General features: G+C 51.3%; 7 protein-coding genes across 7 annotated transcripts; 4 read left to right on the plus strand and 3 right to left on the minus strand.

Moving 5' to 3' along the window:
- Positions 1 to 53: 53 nt before the first annotated feature.
- On the plus strand, positions 54 to 1,406 carry VTN49DRAFT_6746 (uncharacterized protein; the record flags this gene model as incomplete). The annotated part of the gene is made up of 7 exons (XM_069414938.1): positions 54 to 127; positions 191 to 204; positions 263 to 282; positions 338 to 447; positions 498 to 829; positions 879 to 1,350; positions 1,400 to 1,406. 7 exons carry the CDS (start codon positions 54 to 56, stop codon positions 1,404 to 1,406), a joined length of 1,029 nt encoding a protein of 342 aa, XP_069264786.1.
- Positions 1,407 to 1,750: 344 nt separating this feature from the next.
- Positions 1,751 to 2,933, plus strand: VTN49DRAFT_6747 (uncharacterized protein; the record flags this gene model as incomplete). Its single annotated transcript, XM_069414939.1, has 5 exons — positions 1,751 to 1,873; positions 1,947 to 1,995; positions 2,055 to 2,369; positions 2,423 to 2,516; positions 2,579 to 2,933. 5 exons carry the CDS (start codon positions 1,751 to 1,753, stop codon positions 2,931 to 2,933), a joined length of 936 nt encoding a protein of 311 aa, XP_069264787.1.
- Positions 2,934 to 3,028: 95 nt separating this feature from the next.
- VTN49DRAFT_6748 (uncharacterized protein) lies at positions 3,029 to 5,045 on the minus strand (the record flags this gene model as incomplete). The annotated part of the gene is made up of 12 exons (XM_069414940.1): positions 3,029 to 3,132; positions 3,183 to 3,254; positions 3,315 to 3,800; positions 3,859 to 3,958; positions 4,005 to 4,107; positions 4,168 to 4,267; positions 4,317 to 4,377; positions 4,435 to 4,501; positions 4,549 to 4,566; positions 4,626 to 4,813; positions 4,875 to 4,932; positions 4,987 to 5,045. The coding sequence occupies 12 exons, from the start codon at positions 5,043 to 5,045 to the stop codon at positions 3,029 to 3,031; spliced, it is 1,416 nt and encodes a 471-aa protein (XP_069264788.1).
- A 229-nt stretch (positions 5,046 to 5,274) lies between these two features.
- Positions 5,275 to 6,782, plus strand: VTN49DRAFT_6749 (uncharacterized protein; the record flags this gene model as incomplete). The annotated part of the gene is made up of 3 exons (XM_069414941.1): positions 5,275 to 5,594; positions 5,654 to 6,069; positions 6,124 to 6,782. 3 exons carry the CDS (start codon positions 5,275 to 5,277, stop codon positions 6,780 to 6,782), a joined length of 1,395 nt encoding a protein of 464 aa, XP_069264789.1.
- Positions 6,783 to 7,185: 403 nt separating this feature from the next.
- On the plus strand, positions 7,186 to 8,178 carry VTN49DRAFT_6750 (uncharacterized protein; the record flags this gene model as incomplete). Its single annotated transcript, XM_069414943.1, has 2 exons — positions 7,186 to 7,208; positions 7,281 to 8,178. 2 exons carry the CDS (start codon positions 7,186 to 7,188, stop codon positions 8,176 to 8,178), a joined length of 921 nt encoding a protein of 306 aa, XP_069264790.1.
- Positions 8,179 to 8,706: 528 nt separating this feature from the next.
- On the minus strand, positions 8,707 to 9,580 carry VTN49DRAFT_6751 (uncharacterized protein; the record flags this gene model as incomplete). The annotated part of the gene is made up of 5 exons (XM_069414944.1): positions 8,707 to 8,740; positions 8,819 to 8,988; positions 9,040 to 9,299; positions 9,475 to 9,499; positions 9,554 to 9,580. 5 exons carry the CDS (start codon positions 9,578 to 9,580, stop codon positions 8,707 to 8,709), a joined length of 516 nt encoding a protein of 171 aa, XP_069264791.1.
- Positions 9,581 to 10,781: 1,201 nt separating this feature from the next.
- On the minus strand, positions 10,782 to 12,361 carry VTN49DRAFT_6752 (uncharacterized protein; the record flags this gene model as incomplete). Its single annotated transcript, XM_069414945.1, has 10 exons — positions 10,782 to 10,815; positions 10,882 to 11,051; positions 11,120 to 11,369; positions 11,424 to 11,564; positions 11,620 to 11,657; positions 11,722 to 11,744; positions 11,810 to 11,971; positions 12,036 to 12,121; positions 12,190 to 12,221; positions 12,284 to 12,361. The coding sequence occupies 10 exons, from the start codon at positions 12,359 to 12,361 to the stop codon at positions 10,782 to 10,784; spliced, it is 1,014 nt and encodes a 337-aa protein (XP_069264792.1).
- Positions 12,362 to 12,738: the final 377 nt, after the last annotated feature.

A 12,738-nucleotide genomic window follows, 5' to 3' on the forward strand; every position in this document is an offset into this window, starting at 1 on the left:
TATTTTTTCCCAACTTTCCAGTCTGTGTTTCTTGTCTGTCAACGCCAGCCGTCATGGTCGTCGAAATCAGCAGTAGCGCTGATCGAATGGCCGGCGCTGATCACGCCGAAGTCCGCTACTTTACAAGGTACTGCACTTGGTTTGAATGGATTCTATGATACGGTCTTGTGAGGCTTACTTGAATTGCTAGTTACGATCATCATGGTAATGTCTACCGGGCCGCAGAAGGCGATATTGTTACTAACTCGCAGCCGTTGCGCAGGCATTCACGAGGAGATGCTTGTAAGTAGGGTTGGGCAGCAGGCGTTTATGAAACCAACAGCTAAAAACTTGTCAGAAAGATGACGTCCGGACGAGATCGTACCGCGATGCAATCTACCAAAACAAGCACCTGTTTAGGGGCAAAATTGTGCTAGATGTGGGCTGTGGCACGGGCATTCTTAGCATGTGAGCAAGTGTCTGGACACATGGAGGGTCGTAGCTGATGGACTTAACAGGTTCGCCGTGCGAGCTGGCGCTAAGCATGTCATCGGCGTGGATATGTCGTCTATTATTGAAAAGGCGCGAGAGATCGTCGAGGTGAACGGCATGTCGGACAAGATCACGCTCCTACAAGGGAAGATGGAGGAGGTAACTCTCCCGTACCCCAAGGTGGACATTATTGTCTCCGAATGGATGGGTTACTTTTTGCTCTACGAGAGCATGTTGGATACCGTCCTGTACGCGCGGGATCACTACCTGGCTCCAGGCGGTAAGATTTTCCCGGACCAGGCCACCCTGTACCTTGCCGGCATTGAAGACGGCGAGTACAAGGATGAGAAAATAGGCTGTAAGTGGTGAGCGCCTCATTATCCGATGTATTCAGCTAATCGAGATAGTTTGGGACAACGTGTATGGGTTCGACTACAGTCCGATGAAGGAAATTGCCTTGTCGGAACCGCTGGTGGATACTGTCGAACTCAAGGCTGTGGTCACCGATCCCTGCCCTGTCGTGACATTCGACCTCTACACCGTCAAATCTTCAGACGTCTCATTCCGAAAACCTTTTTCATTGATTTGCAAGCGCAACGATTTCATCCACGCTATCATTGCGTGGTTCGACATTTCGTTTAACGCCTGCCATAAGCCAATCTCCTTCTCAACCGGCCCCCACGCCCGCTACACGCACTGGAAGCAGACTGTGTTCTACATCCGGGATGTGTTGACCGTTGAAGAGGGCGAAGTTATCAAGGGTTATCTTGAGAACAAACCCAATGCGAAGAACCGGCGGGATCTAGACATCAAGCTGTCTTATGTTTTTGAGACCTCGGATCAGACTCGCTTTGCGCAGGGCGAGAGCGAGTACAGGATGTGAGTCAAAACATCTATCTTGTTCGTTGTCCGGTGCTGACTCTTGTAGGTGTTAATCGTTCTTCGGCGCTTGTGCGGCGTTTTGATGTTGTCCGGTCTGGGAGGCAGGAGTCACGGGTACTGATGAACTTGCATGACATTGGTGCGATGACAAGACATGATGAACGGGGCCATTGAGCCAGTCGCAGTAGATACCCTGAGTGGATGCTGAACATATATCATTAGCATGCTCATAGACCGATGTAATGTACTGGGGTCCCAATCGGCCGGGGCTTGAGCCTCGGCTCGGCGAATCGCCGGGACTGATCCAAACAACCACCTCCGCCTACAATGTTCTCCCAGACAATTTAGCTCTCTTCCTCTGATATCATCTGTATTATAGAATTTCTAATATTGAAATATGGCCGGTCCCGGAGTTGGATTCGAATACCCCCCGCAGGATGTGTCCTGGACCAAGCGGGACGTCCTGCTCTTCGCCAACAGCATCGGCTGTTCGGCCGCAGATGAACTACATTTCCTCTACGTATGTCCTCACCCACCGCCGCAGTCTGGACCTTTTGACCTTTGGCAATTCAATTCTCTGACCATTACCGTAGGAGCTTCATCCCGACTTTGCCGTGTTCCCTACCTACGTTACTGTCCTACGTACTTCTCCCACCCTTCGTCCTATTGCTCTCCCCAAAACAATGGCTAACTTTGAGTAGCATTCAAAGGCGCCTCCCAAGAAGTAGTCGATTTCTACGCCTCGCAGCGCCGACATCCCATTCCAGGTGTTCCCAACTTTGACGCGCGACGCGTGGTCGACGGCGAACGCAAGATCACCTTCTACAAGCCACTCCCGACGAGTAGCGCCGGGAAGAAGTTCCAGATCCGTAGTCGTGTCCTGGGCGTGTACGATAAGGGAAAGGCGTCGGTCGTCGAGATAGAGCAATCTCTTGTCGATGAGAAGGGGGATGTCTACACGAAGGTTATCGGGAGTTCGTTCTACGTGGGACAGGGCAATTGGGGTGGTCCGAAGGGTATCAACTCGTCGTACACAGTGGGATATGTTCAAATACTGACCCAGAATCAGGCCCCAGCGCGGTGACCTATCCTCCACCCAAAGACCGTGCGCCAGATGTGACGTTTACCATTCAGACCGGGCCGGAGACGGCTCATCTCTACCGGTAAGTAGTACCTACGTCAACCTTTGTATCCTTTCAAAGCATTGTTTTGCTGAGTTAGATAGTTTAAATGGTGATTATAACCCCCTCCACGCCACCCCTGAGCCAGGGCAAAAGATGGGTTTCGGTGGCATCATCATCCACGGCTTGTTCAGCTGGAATGCCACCGCGCACGGCATCCTCCGGGAGCTGGGCGGCAGTAAACCCGAGAACCTGCGCGAGTTTCAGGCACGGTTTTCGGCGCCAGTGCGCCCGGGGGATCGGCTTGAAACCAAAGTGTGGCGGGTGGGTAGTGCCTCGACCAAGGATGGCTTTGAGGAGGTGAGATTTGTGGTGGTGAATCAACAAGGTAAAGTTGTGTTGAGCAATGGTCGGGCGTTTGTGAAAGTTGCCAAGAAGGAAGGGAAGAGTAAATTGTAAGGGCTGCGGTATGGGCTGCAATATAGCCATTGGGACATGTGATGATGTCTATGCAATTTATTATCGATGGCTGTATACAGATAAATACGATACAGCTAGAAGATACGGTGTTGGGTACCCGGAGTCCCAAGGGTATTCAACGTCGTCTCCCGGCCCCATTTCAGCAGTCTGTATCTCGAAGCGAAGTCGTCGCCGTTGACTGAAACAATCAGTGACAGTCGTCGAAGGATTCGGCAGCGGAACACTTACTGTAACCTCCACACAACCGACGCTTCCCAGTGAACTCGGAACGGCCATGCATCATTCTCCAATTGTCGAAAACTGGGAAAGCACATCAGCAACTCATCTGCACCGAACACAATATCTGTTGGGAGTACTCACTCAACGCAGTCCCCGGCTGCATTTGCATCCAAATCTCCATATCCGGCCGATGGATAATCTCATTCCAATGCCGCGCGGCCGCGTACCAGTTCATCTGTCTAGCCAGCGAGTCGACACCCGCAGCCCGGTCATAGTTGTTCCATCGGACCTGGTACAAGACTCCTGAGACAGGGTCGCGGTTGAGCACCGGGAAAGTTAGGCCAGGCTGAATGCAGACATCCTCGTTGCCGCTGGCGTGCCACGGCTGATGCAGCCGAGCAAGAGTCTCGGCATGGAAGGGGTCCTCGTTCTGCAGGATCTCTGCGGCTTTGAACCCATCGACCAGGATTGTGGCCCCGCCGGAGCCTTCGGTGTGGGACAGCAGATGAAGCAACTGCAGGCGGGATGGATCGGTAAAGTAAGTGTTGTCAGTGTGGGCGCCGAGAGCTTCCGACGTGTATGCAGTGTCCTTGACTGTCAGATCGGATGTAAAGTCCCAGAAACCGCCTGGTTGTTTGTCAGTCAAAACCGCCCATTCAATACTGAGTGCCTTTGAAAAGCATACCATAGTGTGTCACTCGAATAAAGGCGATCCTCTCTAGGAGCGCTTTCGTGGACTCCGGATTCGCAGGGACGTCCGTGACGGTGCAGAAGCCGTATTTGATCTACTTAAGTCAGTTTTGGCTTTTACCGAAGGTAATAATTACTTACAATCTTCTCCAACCACTCGAGAACGCTTTCTTCCTTGTTCATGACATCGTTGAACGAAACGGCCGGCAGCGATTTGTAGTTGGACGGCACAGACTCAAACGGTCTATAATGTAGAGGATCAGAGTCATGTTGAGAATACTGTGCGAAGCCTTCGAATACCTACCTGAGAGAATATCCTCGCCCATTCCATCTCTTCACGGCTTCGGGGAAAATGTGGGCCTTGAGCCATGCCCGCGGGTAGACACCAGTATGGCCATCGGACCCTATTTCGAGGTTAGAGATACCTTGGCCCTTCCAATGATATCAACGTACACTTGATGGTAATGGTTGATTCCTCGAATTTGATGTCTTCGACCTCAATGTCTTCTGGGATCTTCGTTCTACGTCAGTGGCCTGTCTCATTCCTGTTTGAACCCAAGGGGAAACGTACTGAGAATGTATCCACTGTCCGTTGATGTGTCTCCGGATGGATGCATTGAGAGCACTGGCAGTTGTCCCTGGAAAGGTCAGCTACTAAATATGCATCTCACCACATCAGACACACCTCAACCAGAACAGAGGACTGCCGAGTTCAACCGTCAGCATCAGTGGCCATGCAAGTACCGGGCCTCGGAATCTCACAATCTCTCAATTCCCGGAAGGTCGACTTGTATCTGCCGAGTCCGCAGGAACCACTCAAGTGTCTCATGCTCGTTGGACGACACCTTTCGAGTGGTGTACAGACCAGCCTCTTCCTCTTGCGGTTCTGCGCCGGAGCCGACTCTCCGCTCAGAACTCGAAAAGAGCCTCCGTTGAGCGGAGACACTAGTCTAACAATGCCTTTAGTCAGAACAATCTAGCAATCTATTCGACTGCGACTGCATCACATACAGCATTGAATCTGCCCAAGAGGGGCCTGCTAGTAGCCACTACGCGCGGGGACCTGTAGCTAAGGACGACGATCAGCCGAATGTACAATCAGAGAGGTGGCGTAAAGCCTCACCATGTACCCCGGGCGGCATTGCACGCAATTCTCAGTCCTAGTCTGTTCATCCTGATCATTCGCGATCTTGTTACTTGTATCATACAACCGAGGAAAGAATGGTCGAGATTCATTGGTCGAGGGGACATAGAGTCACGTGATCCAAGGCAAGCAGCTTGCGTTGGCGGAGCTCATCGCGCTGACAGCATCAGCATAAGGCCGCCGCTACAGCTTGCACTCCAGACTTCCCCCTCTGTACTTCTTTTTCTCCATCTCCCTAAAGGTTTCCTACGTTTAATATATTTCACCATGTCGACACTCGAAGATCTCGATGACCTGGAACGCGAGAACCAGGAGAAGAAGCAACAACAGGGCGACGGTGACGGCAAGAAGCCAGACAAAGATGGCGATGCCGACATGAAGGACGCCGATGCGGAGAAGAAGGAGGAAGAGGATGATATTTTTGACGAGGAAATTCTTCGATCAAGCACAGAGGACATCATCAAGCGACGGCGGATGCTGGAAAACGAGCTGCGAATAATGAAGAGCGAGTACCAGCGGTTGACGCACGAGCAAAATGCCATGAAGGAGAAGATCAAGGATAATATGGACAAGATCGAGAACAACAGGTTCGTGCGATTCTTACGGAGAAAATGTGTCGATTTTGATATTGAGTACTTTGCTACAGACAATTACCGTACCTCGTCGGTAACGTTGTCGAGCTGCTCGATCTGGACGTTGAGGCGGAGGCGGTCGAAGAAGGGGCAAATATCGACCTCGACGCAACACGGGTCGGGAAGTCCGCCGTCATCAAGACATCAACCCGTCAAACCATCTTCCTCCCTCTGATCGGTCTTGTGGAGCCGGAAAAGCTCAAGCCAGGGGACCTGATCGGTGTCAACAAGGACTCGTATCTGATTCTGGATACACTTCCGGCCGAGTATGACAGCCGAGTCAAGGCGATGGAGGTGGATGAGAAACCAACAGAAAAGTACTCCGACGTTGGAGGGTTGAACAAGCAGATCGAAGAGCTTGTCGAGGCCGTCGTGTGGCCGATGCAGGAGGCCGAGAAGTTTAAGAAGATTGGCATCAAGGCACCAAAGGGTATGTACTCTCCATCCATTACACAAGCACTGCGCAGGTCTGACATGGTATTAGGCGCATTGATGTATGGCCCTCCCGGCACCGGCAAGACATTGCTAGCCCGAGCATGCGCCGCGCAGACAAACGCTACCTTCCTGAAACTGGCCGGTCCTCAACTAGTGCAGATGTTCATCGGCGACGGTGCAAAGCTCGTGCGCGACTGCTTCGCACTGGCGAAGGAGAAGGCGCCGTCGATCATCTTCATCGACGAGTTGGATGCGGTCGGAACGAAGCGATTCGACTCGGAGAAGTCGGGCGACCGAGAGGTGCAGCGAACCATGCTGGAACTGCTCAACCAGCTGGACGGGTTCGCGTCGGACGACCGGATCAAGGTGCTGGCGGCAACGAACCGGGTAGACGTGCTGGACCCGGCCCTTCTGCGGTCAGGGCGTCTGGACCGCAAAATCGAATTCCCGCTCCCCAACGAGGAGGCGCGTGCGCAGATTCTGCAGATCCACTCGCGCAAGATGACGGTCGACGACAGCATCAACTGGGCCGAACTGGCGCGCAGTACAGACGAGTTTGGTGGCGCCATGCTCAAGGCGGTCTGCGTCGAGGCCGGCATGATTGCGCTGCGCAAGGGCATGAACAAGGTCAACCACGAACACTACGTCGACGCCATTGCCGAAGTGCAATCGAAGAAGAAAGATACGAATATGGGCATTTACGTGTAATTGATACTGGTAGACTGTTGAATGGTATGATGCGATTTGTTTAGACGTCCTCATCTCCATTTCGAGCTCAACTGAAAAGTAGAGGTTTATGTAATCTCCTCTTGACAATTGAGCCAATCAGCACATGTGATCTTATCGGCTCAAGTTAGGCTACTCACGCGCTGCGCGTTTCCCGCGTAGAAGCTTAGGGGTTGGGAACAGCTGACCTGAGTAACCTTAGGATTGTACTTATTTCCTAGTGTACGCTTCTAACAGGAGCCTTGAATTGCATTCGCTGCTGATTGTACTATATGCAGACATAGACTTTATTGGCGCTTCGGCTTTCAGTTCTTGACTTTGACTGAGCAGGTGGAACGGGATACCAACTAGTACTCATATTTGTACGGAGTACTCAATCGAAATCATGGGTCGATGTCAAAATTACCTGTAAGAGAGCCATTGCTCCTCCCTTATTTTCTGTCCCTGGTGAACTTTTTCTCACTCCAATTCCATCGACAGTTACAAAGACTGGGATCCAAACGAGGAGCCGCCCATGTATGACAGCGCCAAAGTCAAGCACACCTTCATTGAACCCGAGAAAGTCAGCAAGCTCCCCGAACCCGAGGACGGCGAGGTCATATACCTAGCCAAGGGCGAATTTCTGGGCAAAGGGACCCATGGGATCATCGAGCGCGTCTCACCCAAGACTGTGGTGAAGACGCCTCTCCCCAACCCATACAACCCGAGTGAAGAGGTGGACATCCGACTATATGTGGCGCTGGAAGCGGATATCTACAAGATGATCGGCCCTCATCCACGTGTTCCGCGGGTATATGGCTATGACCCAGAAACATATTGTCTCACGCTCGAGTACCTGCCCAACGGGGACCTGGAGACCTATATCCGACGGCACGGCGATAGCATCTCCTCCAGACGGCGCTATCGATGGATAAGGCAGGCTGCAGAGGCAGTGCGACTCCTCCATGCACTAGGGATCATCCACAGCGATATCCACCCGCGGAATTTCTTGCTCGATGCGCACCTGAACCTGAAAATTGCTGATTTTGCCGGCGCGATGCTTGTGTCCGATTACGGGGACCCGCCGTCGGGGTATCCATCGGGTTACTTTCGACATCCAGAGCACGAAGAGTATCCAGACTTTGTTAATGACGTCTTTGGTCTCGGCTCGTTGATCTATTTCATTGAGACTGGTCGCTATCCTTTTGAAGATGAGGCTGTCGATAGTTCCGAAGCACAGAACCGATTTCGTGAGGACAATTTTCCAGACACTAGCGGCCTTGTCTGCGGCGATATCATTGAGGAATGTTGGGTTTGGACCACTCAGAGTGACTTGGAGCCCACAGATATGACTGCGATATGTAACCTAGTCGATGACACACTACTATTTAGAATCTAATGGATGACCTCTCTCACACCCTTTTGCTTTCCGAGCCGGTAGCACTTCAGTGCGATTTGGGATGTGTAGATGCTTGCCGGATCGAAGCCTCAAGCCGAGATAATTCACTGCGATCTCTTCCAGAAAGAAGTGCTCTGGAACGAAGTAATCAAACAGCCGCAAAGGCCGCAGGAAGGTCCCAAATGTAGATAGATTCCATAACTCACTGACGAAGACAAATACTAATTGGTATTGCTATGGAATGTTGGTCAATAGGCGCGAAGAGGGAGATAAGAAGCATACATATCGGTAGTGCTACAGTTTCCTCCCGACAAGCAGAGAATATGCTGGGAAAGGATGAGTGACGCAATGCCTCCAATACTGATACAAACCGTGAAATATTGATGGCTTTATAAGAACTGATGGACTGGAGTCCAAGTCAAGTTGACTTGTAGGATTGTAACACAAGGCCTAGTGGCTTAACCTACAACAACCTAGCAGGCTTTGATCGGGAATTTTGAGGCTTTTGTTGCGCCAGATTTCAGTCTGTCAATTCTCGGGTCGTTGCCCGTAGACGACATAGCTGCGAGTGTCATTCGTGGTTAGCTTCGCATCGAATAGCAAGCAATGGTTCTTTCGAAGTGATGAGGATTTTACTCACAAGCTGAACATTGAGTGAATGTCGCGGTTTTGACCATCCGCACGGGCCTGACTAGCGAGAAGAATGACTTCTTCCTTGGTCCAATTCTTGTATCGTGTCACCGCGGCCATCGCTCCGGCTTCGAAGCCGCTCGCTTCGGCCTGCACCTGGTTCCAGGTGCCAACTTTCTTCTGTACAAAGATATCAGTTTTGGATCATATGTTGACTTACCGTTTGGGGACAATAGGGGAACTGGCAAGATGGCAACCCTTTGGCCAGACACCGTATGGAGTAACAAAGTGCTCAACGTGAATGTTCACAAAGCCGGCCTCCCTGAACCACTGCTCTAGCTTGGGCCCTGGACGAACCTCGATTCCGGCCTTCTCGAACGCCCCATAAACTTCGTCGTAGTATCGTTGAAGCCCGGTCCCTTCGAGACTACCGTCGGAAGAGACGAGGTAGTCATCCCAGTCCTGGAATTCAACCCAGCCGCCGGGTTTGACTGATCTGTTCTGCGTTAGGCAGTCAAGAAAGAAAACAGGGAGAAAGTCCCATGAGATGCCGATAGCATTGTTTGCTCAGCTTCCCAATGTCCCTGATCGAGATAACCAGGTATCGTGCATGAATAAAGTCAAATGGTTGCTTTCATATGCCCACTCCGACTCGATGTCGTCTACCAGGAACTTCACATTTGGAGGAACCCTGACAGAGGTCATCAGCTGAGCGGGCTCACACAAATTCTTGAATCAAACTGACACAGTCAGCTGAGTCGCGCTCAAGCATAGCCAATCACCTGGAACAAACAGATGCGATCTCAGAAGGTCAGGCAAAAAGGGTCAGGCCCTACACCCATCGCGGTATTTGTGATAACGACAACCGTTCTCATGGCGATAGTCAAGCACTGATGAAGTCAGTGACGTACTGTACAGAGTAGTTCTTATGCCAGACCGTCTCGAACGCCATCCAAGAGCAGCAGTCGCAAGACACGCAACAGCCGACAAGATCTTTGTAGCTTATTCCTCTGTGACTAGAGCTCAGAACCCCTGCTCGCCGTCAAGTTAATATATGCGCGATTGGATAAGCATCACATCTTAGTTCGCCGACGGTGTTCCTGCAACTTTGCCAAAAAAAGTAATAAAGGCCGCCGGGGCACTAGGTGACATGTCACACGGGGAGTCTTTCTCTAAGATGGAGCAACCAGAAGTGGTCTGTGCGAAATCCGACTTTGCGTTTTGCTCAAGCAAAGGGGAGTACTGGGAAGCATTCAACTGGGCTCAAGGTACACGGGCCAGTCCAGATTGGTCGCTGCATGCACCCATTCATTCGCACGTCCCCTCCAGCAGATCATTCCATCTGCCAATCAGCGCAACCGGGCAGAATACTCCCGCTTCCCCGGCAGGAAACGAAGTGAGCTGTAAAGAGTCTGACTGCCTCGGTAAAGACCGAAATGCAGTGGCCATCAGGGGAAAACCCTTCACTGACAAAATCTCTTCACCAATCTCTTTGACAATTATAAAATACCACATGATAGGCAGCCAGTCAGGCTCAACAACTCACATGGAAAGTGCGTCGCGTGTAGCCCACGCCCGAATGTACGGAGTACTAAGTACCATTGACAGTTTTGGCATCGATTGGCATCATCGGATGTGCTCGATGGAAACCTTTGGTACATCCTTGCTGATCTGTCGACTTGCAGTTATGCGGACCTTGACTGCTTAGTCTGCGTTGGCCGTCGATGGCTCGACTTACATGTCAGGTACACCAGGGTACGGAAACCGAGTACTTCTACTTACTGAGTGTCTTTCTCATTCTGAATTAATCGACACTCAGATAGGGACAACAACCATGGTATACTTAAACGAGGGCTTGATTGACAGTGAATCCGTCAAATTGGCACTGAGAAAATCACTAAACACCAACCTCCACGAATCCGGGGACGGCGAGTCAATTACTTGGCGGGAAATCATCACTGATCCCACCTTGGTCAATTCTCGGGCCGCTGCCCGTAGACAACATAGCTGCGGGTGTTTTCATGGTTAGTTTCGTATCAGGAAGTGTTGCTAAAAACCTACAGGGAAACTCACAAGTTGAACATCATGTGAATTTTGCGATTGCGGCCGTCGGCGCGGGCCTTACTGGCAAGAACAACGACTTCCTCCTTGGTCCAATTCTTGAACCGCGTCAAGGGTGCCATGGCTGCCGCCTCGAAGCCGTTCGTTTCAGACTGCGCCTGGTTCCAGGCGCCGACGTTCTTCTGTTCCGAGAGGTCAGTATTGAAGTATTATTTGATTTATTGTTTGGAGACAAAAGTGTGAAACTGACAAGATGGTGATCTTTTGGCCAGACGCCGTACGGAATGACAAACTGCTCCACGTGGACGTTCACGAAGCCGGCCTCCTTGAACCACTGCTCCAACTTGGGCCCGGGACGAACCTCGTAGCCGGCCCCTTCAAACGCGCTGTAGATTTCATCGTAATATCGTTGGAGCGAGGTCCCTTTGAGACTGTCGTCCGGAGAGACGGGGTAGCCATCCCAGTCCTGGAATTCAACCCAGCCGCCGGGTTTGACTGATCTGTTTCCCGTTAAAGGTTAGGAAAGAAAGCAGAGAGAGATTTCGTTGTCATACCGGTAGCATTCCTTGATCAGTTTCCCAAAGTCCTTAATTGAGATGGCCAGGTATCGTGCGTGGATAAAGTCAAATGGGTTGCTCTCATACGCCCACTCCGACTCGATATCGTCTACCAAGAACTTCACATTCGGAGGGACCCTGCCAAAGCCCGTTAGTTGAGCGAATCCGCCACGAATTCTTGGATCAAACTGACAGAGATGGCTGAGTCGGGCTCAGGTCACAGCCAATCACCTGGAACAAACAGATGCGGTCTCAGTATTCTGTCCATCTGGGTGGCTCATGATCGTGTTCTTACCTCGGCCTGGGGGTGTTGGTCCGCTACTAATGTGTCAGCATCCGTGTACTGCGCTACTACATCCGCCAAACCCAACGAACAAACTTACCAAAATCAATTGCCCAGATACCAGTCCCCGTCGCTAGGTCGATTACCCGCTGCGGATTCTTGATCGGTGCCAGATATAGTTTTTGATGCAGCAACTGGAGACAAAGCTCGTGAAACATGTCCAGACGGTCGCTTTCCGATTCATCGTTTGGGAGAAGGTACGCTAGAAAAACAACGATCAGTTTACAGGATCATGAATGGCCGAGCAAGAAGAGGCCAGATCCTACATCCATCGCGGAAATTATGGTAGCGCCGCCCGTTCTCTTGGCGAAAGTCCAGCACCGATGAGGTCAGCGATGCGCTGTACGACGATCTATACATTGATGAACATGTGTCAGTATGCTCTGGGATGCGGAACGCCAATGGTGTCCCATCACGTACAGTTCATCCCCATACGCGGAATCGTTCTCGTACTGTCCGACTCAAGTAAACAATATACTCTCGAGGTACTCCAACGGAGGGATAGTTATCGTACCGAGGTGTCCACTGCAACATTTGCTACGGCGCTGTTTGTGGTGTTGGTTGTCTGCTCTTGAGTGGATGATCCCGTCATGGTGGGATAATCCTCCGTCAAATTCTAGGAAGACTAATGATAGATCAATCACGCATTTAGCAACCCTGAAAAAAGTATTGAATGCTCGTGTGGTGTATGCACGGCCGTTCTTGAGCAGCAGCAAACGGCGGGCCACAACACCGAACAAAGTCTTTGTACCCGATTCCTCTGTGGCCAGCGCTTGGTAGCCTGGCTCACTATTAATATGCGCAAGTGGATAAGCAGTTCATCTTGGTTCCTCGACGGCGTTGCTGCATCCTTGCCAAAATGGTAACAGGGGGACGCTATTTGGGTCCATTGGTGACAAGGGTATGTCCCTCCGAATCTTGAGTCCTCTTAGCGGGCTTTCCCTCCACGTCGAGTTAATTTATGCATTT

Source organism: Thermomyces lanuginosus (genome assembly GCF_041956635.1).
Source record: "Thermomyces lanuginosus strain ATCC 200065 unplaced genomic scaffold VTN49scaffold_42, whole genome shotgun sequence".
Classification (NCBI taxonomy): domain Eukaryota; kingdom Fungi; phylum Ascomycota; class Eurotiomycetes; order Eurotiales; family Trichocomaceae; genus Thermomyces; species Thermomyces lanuginosus.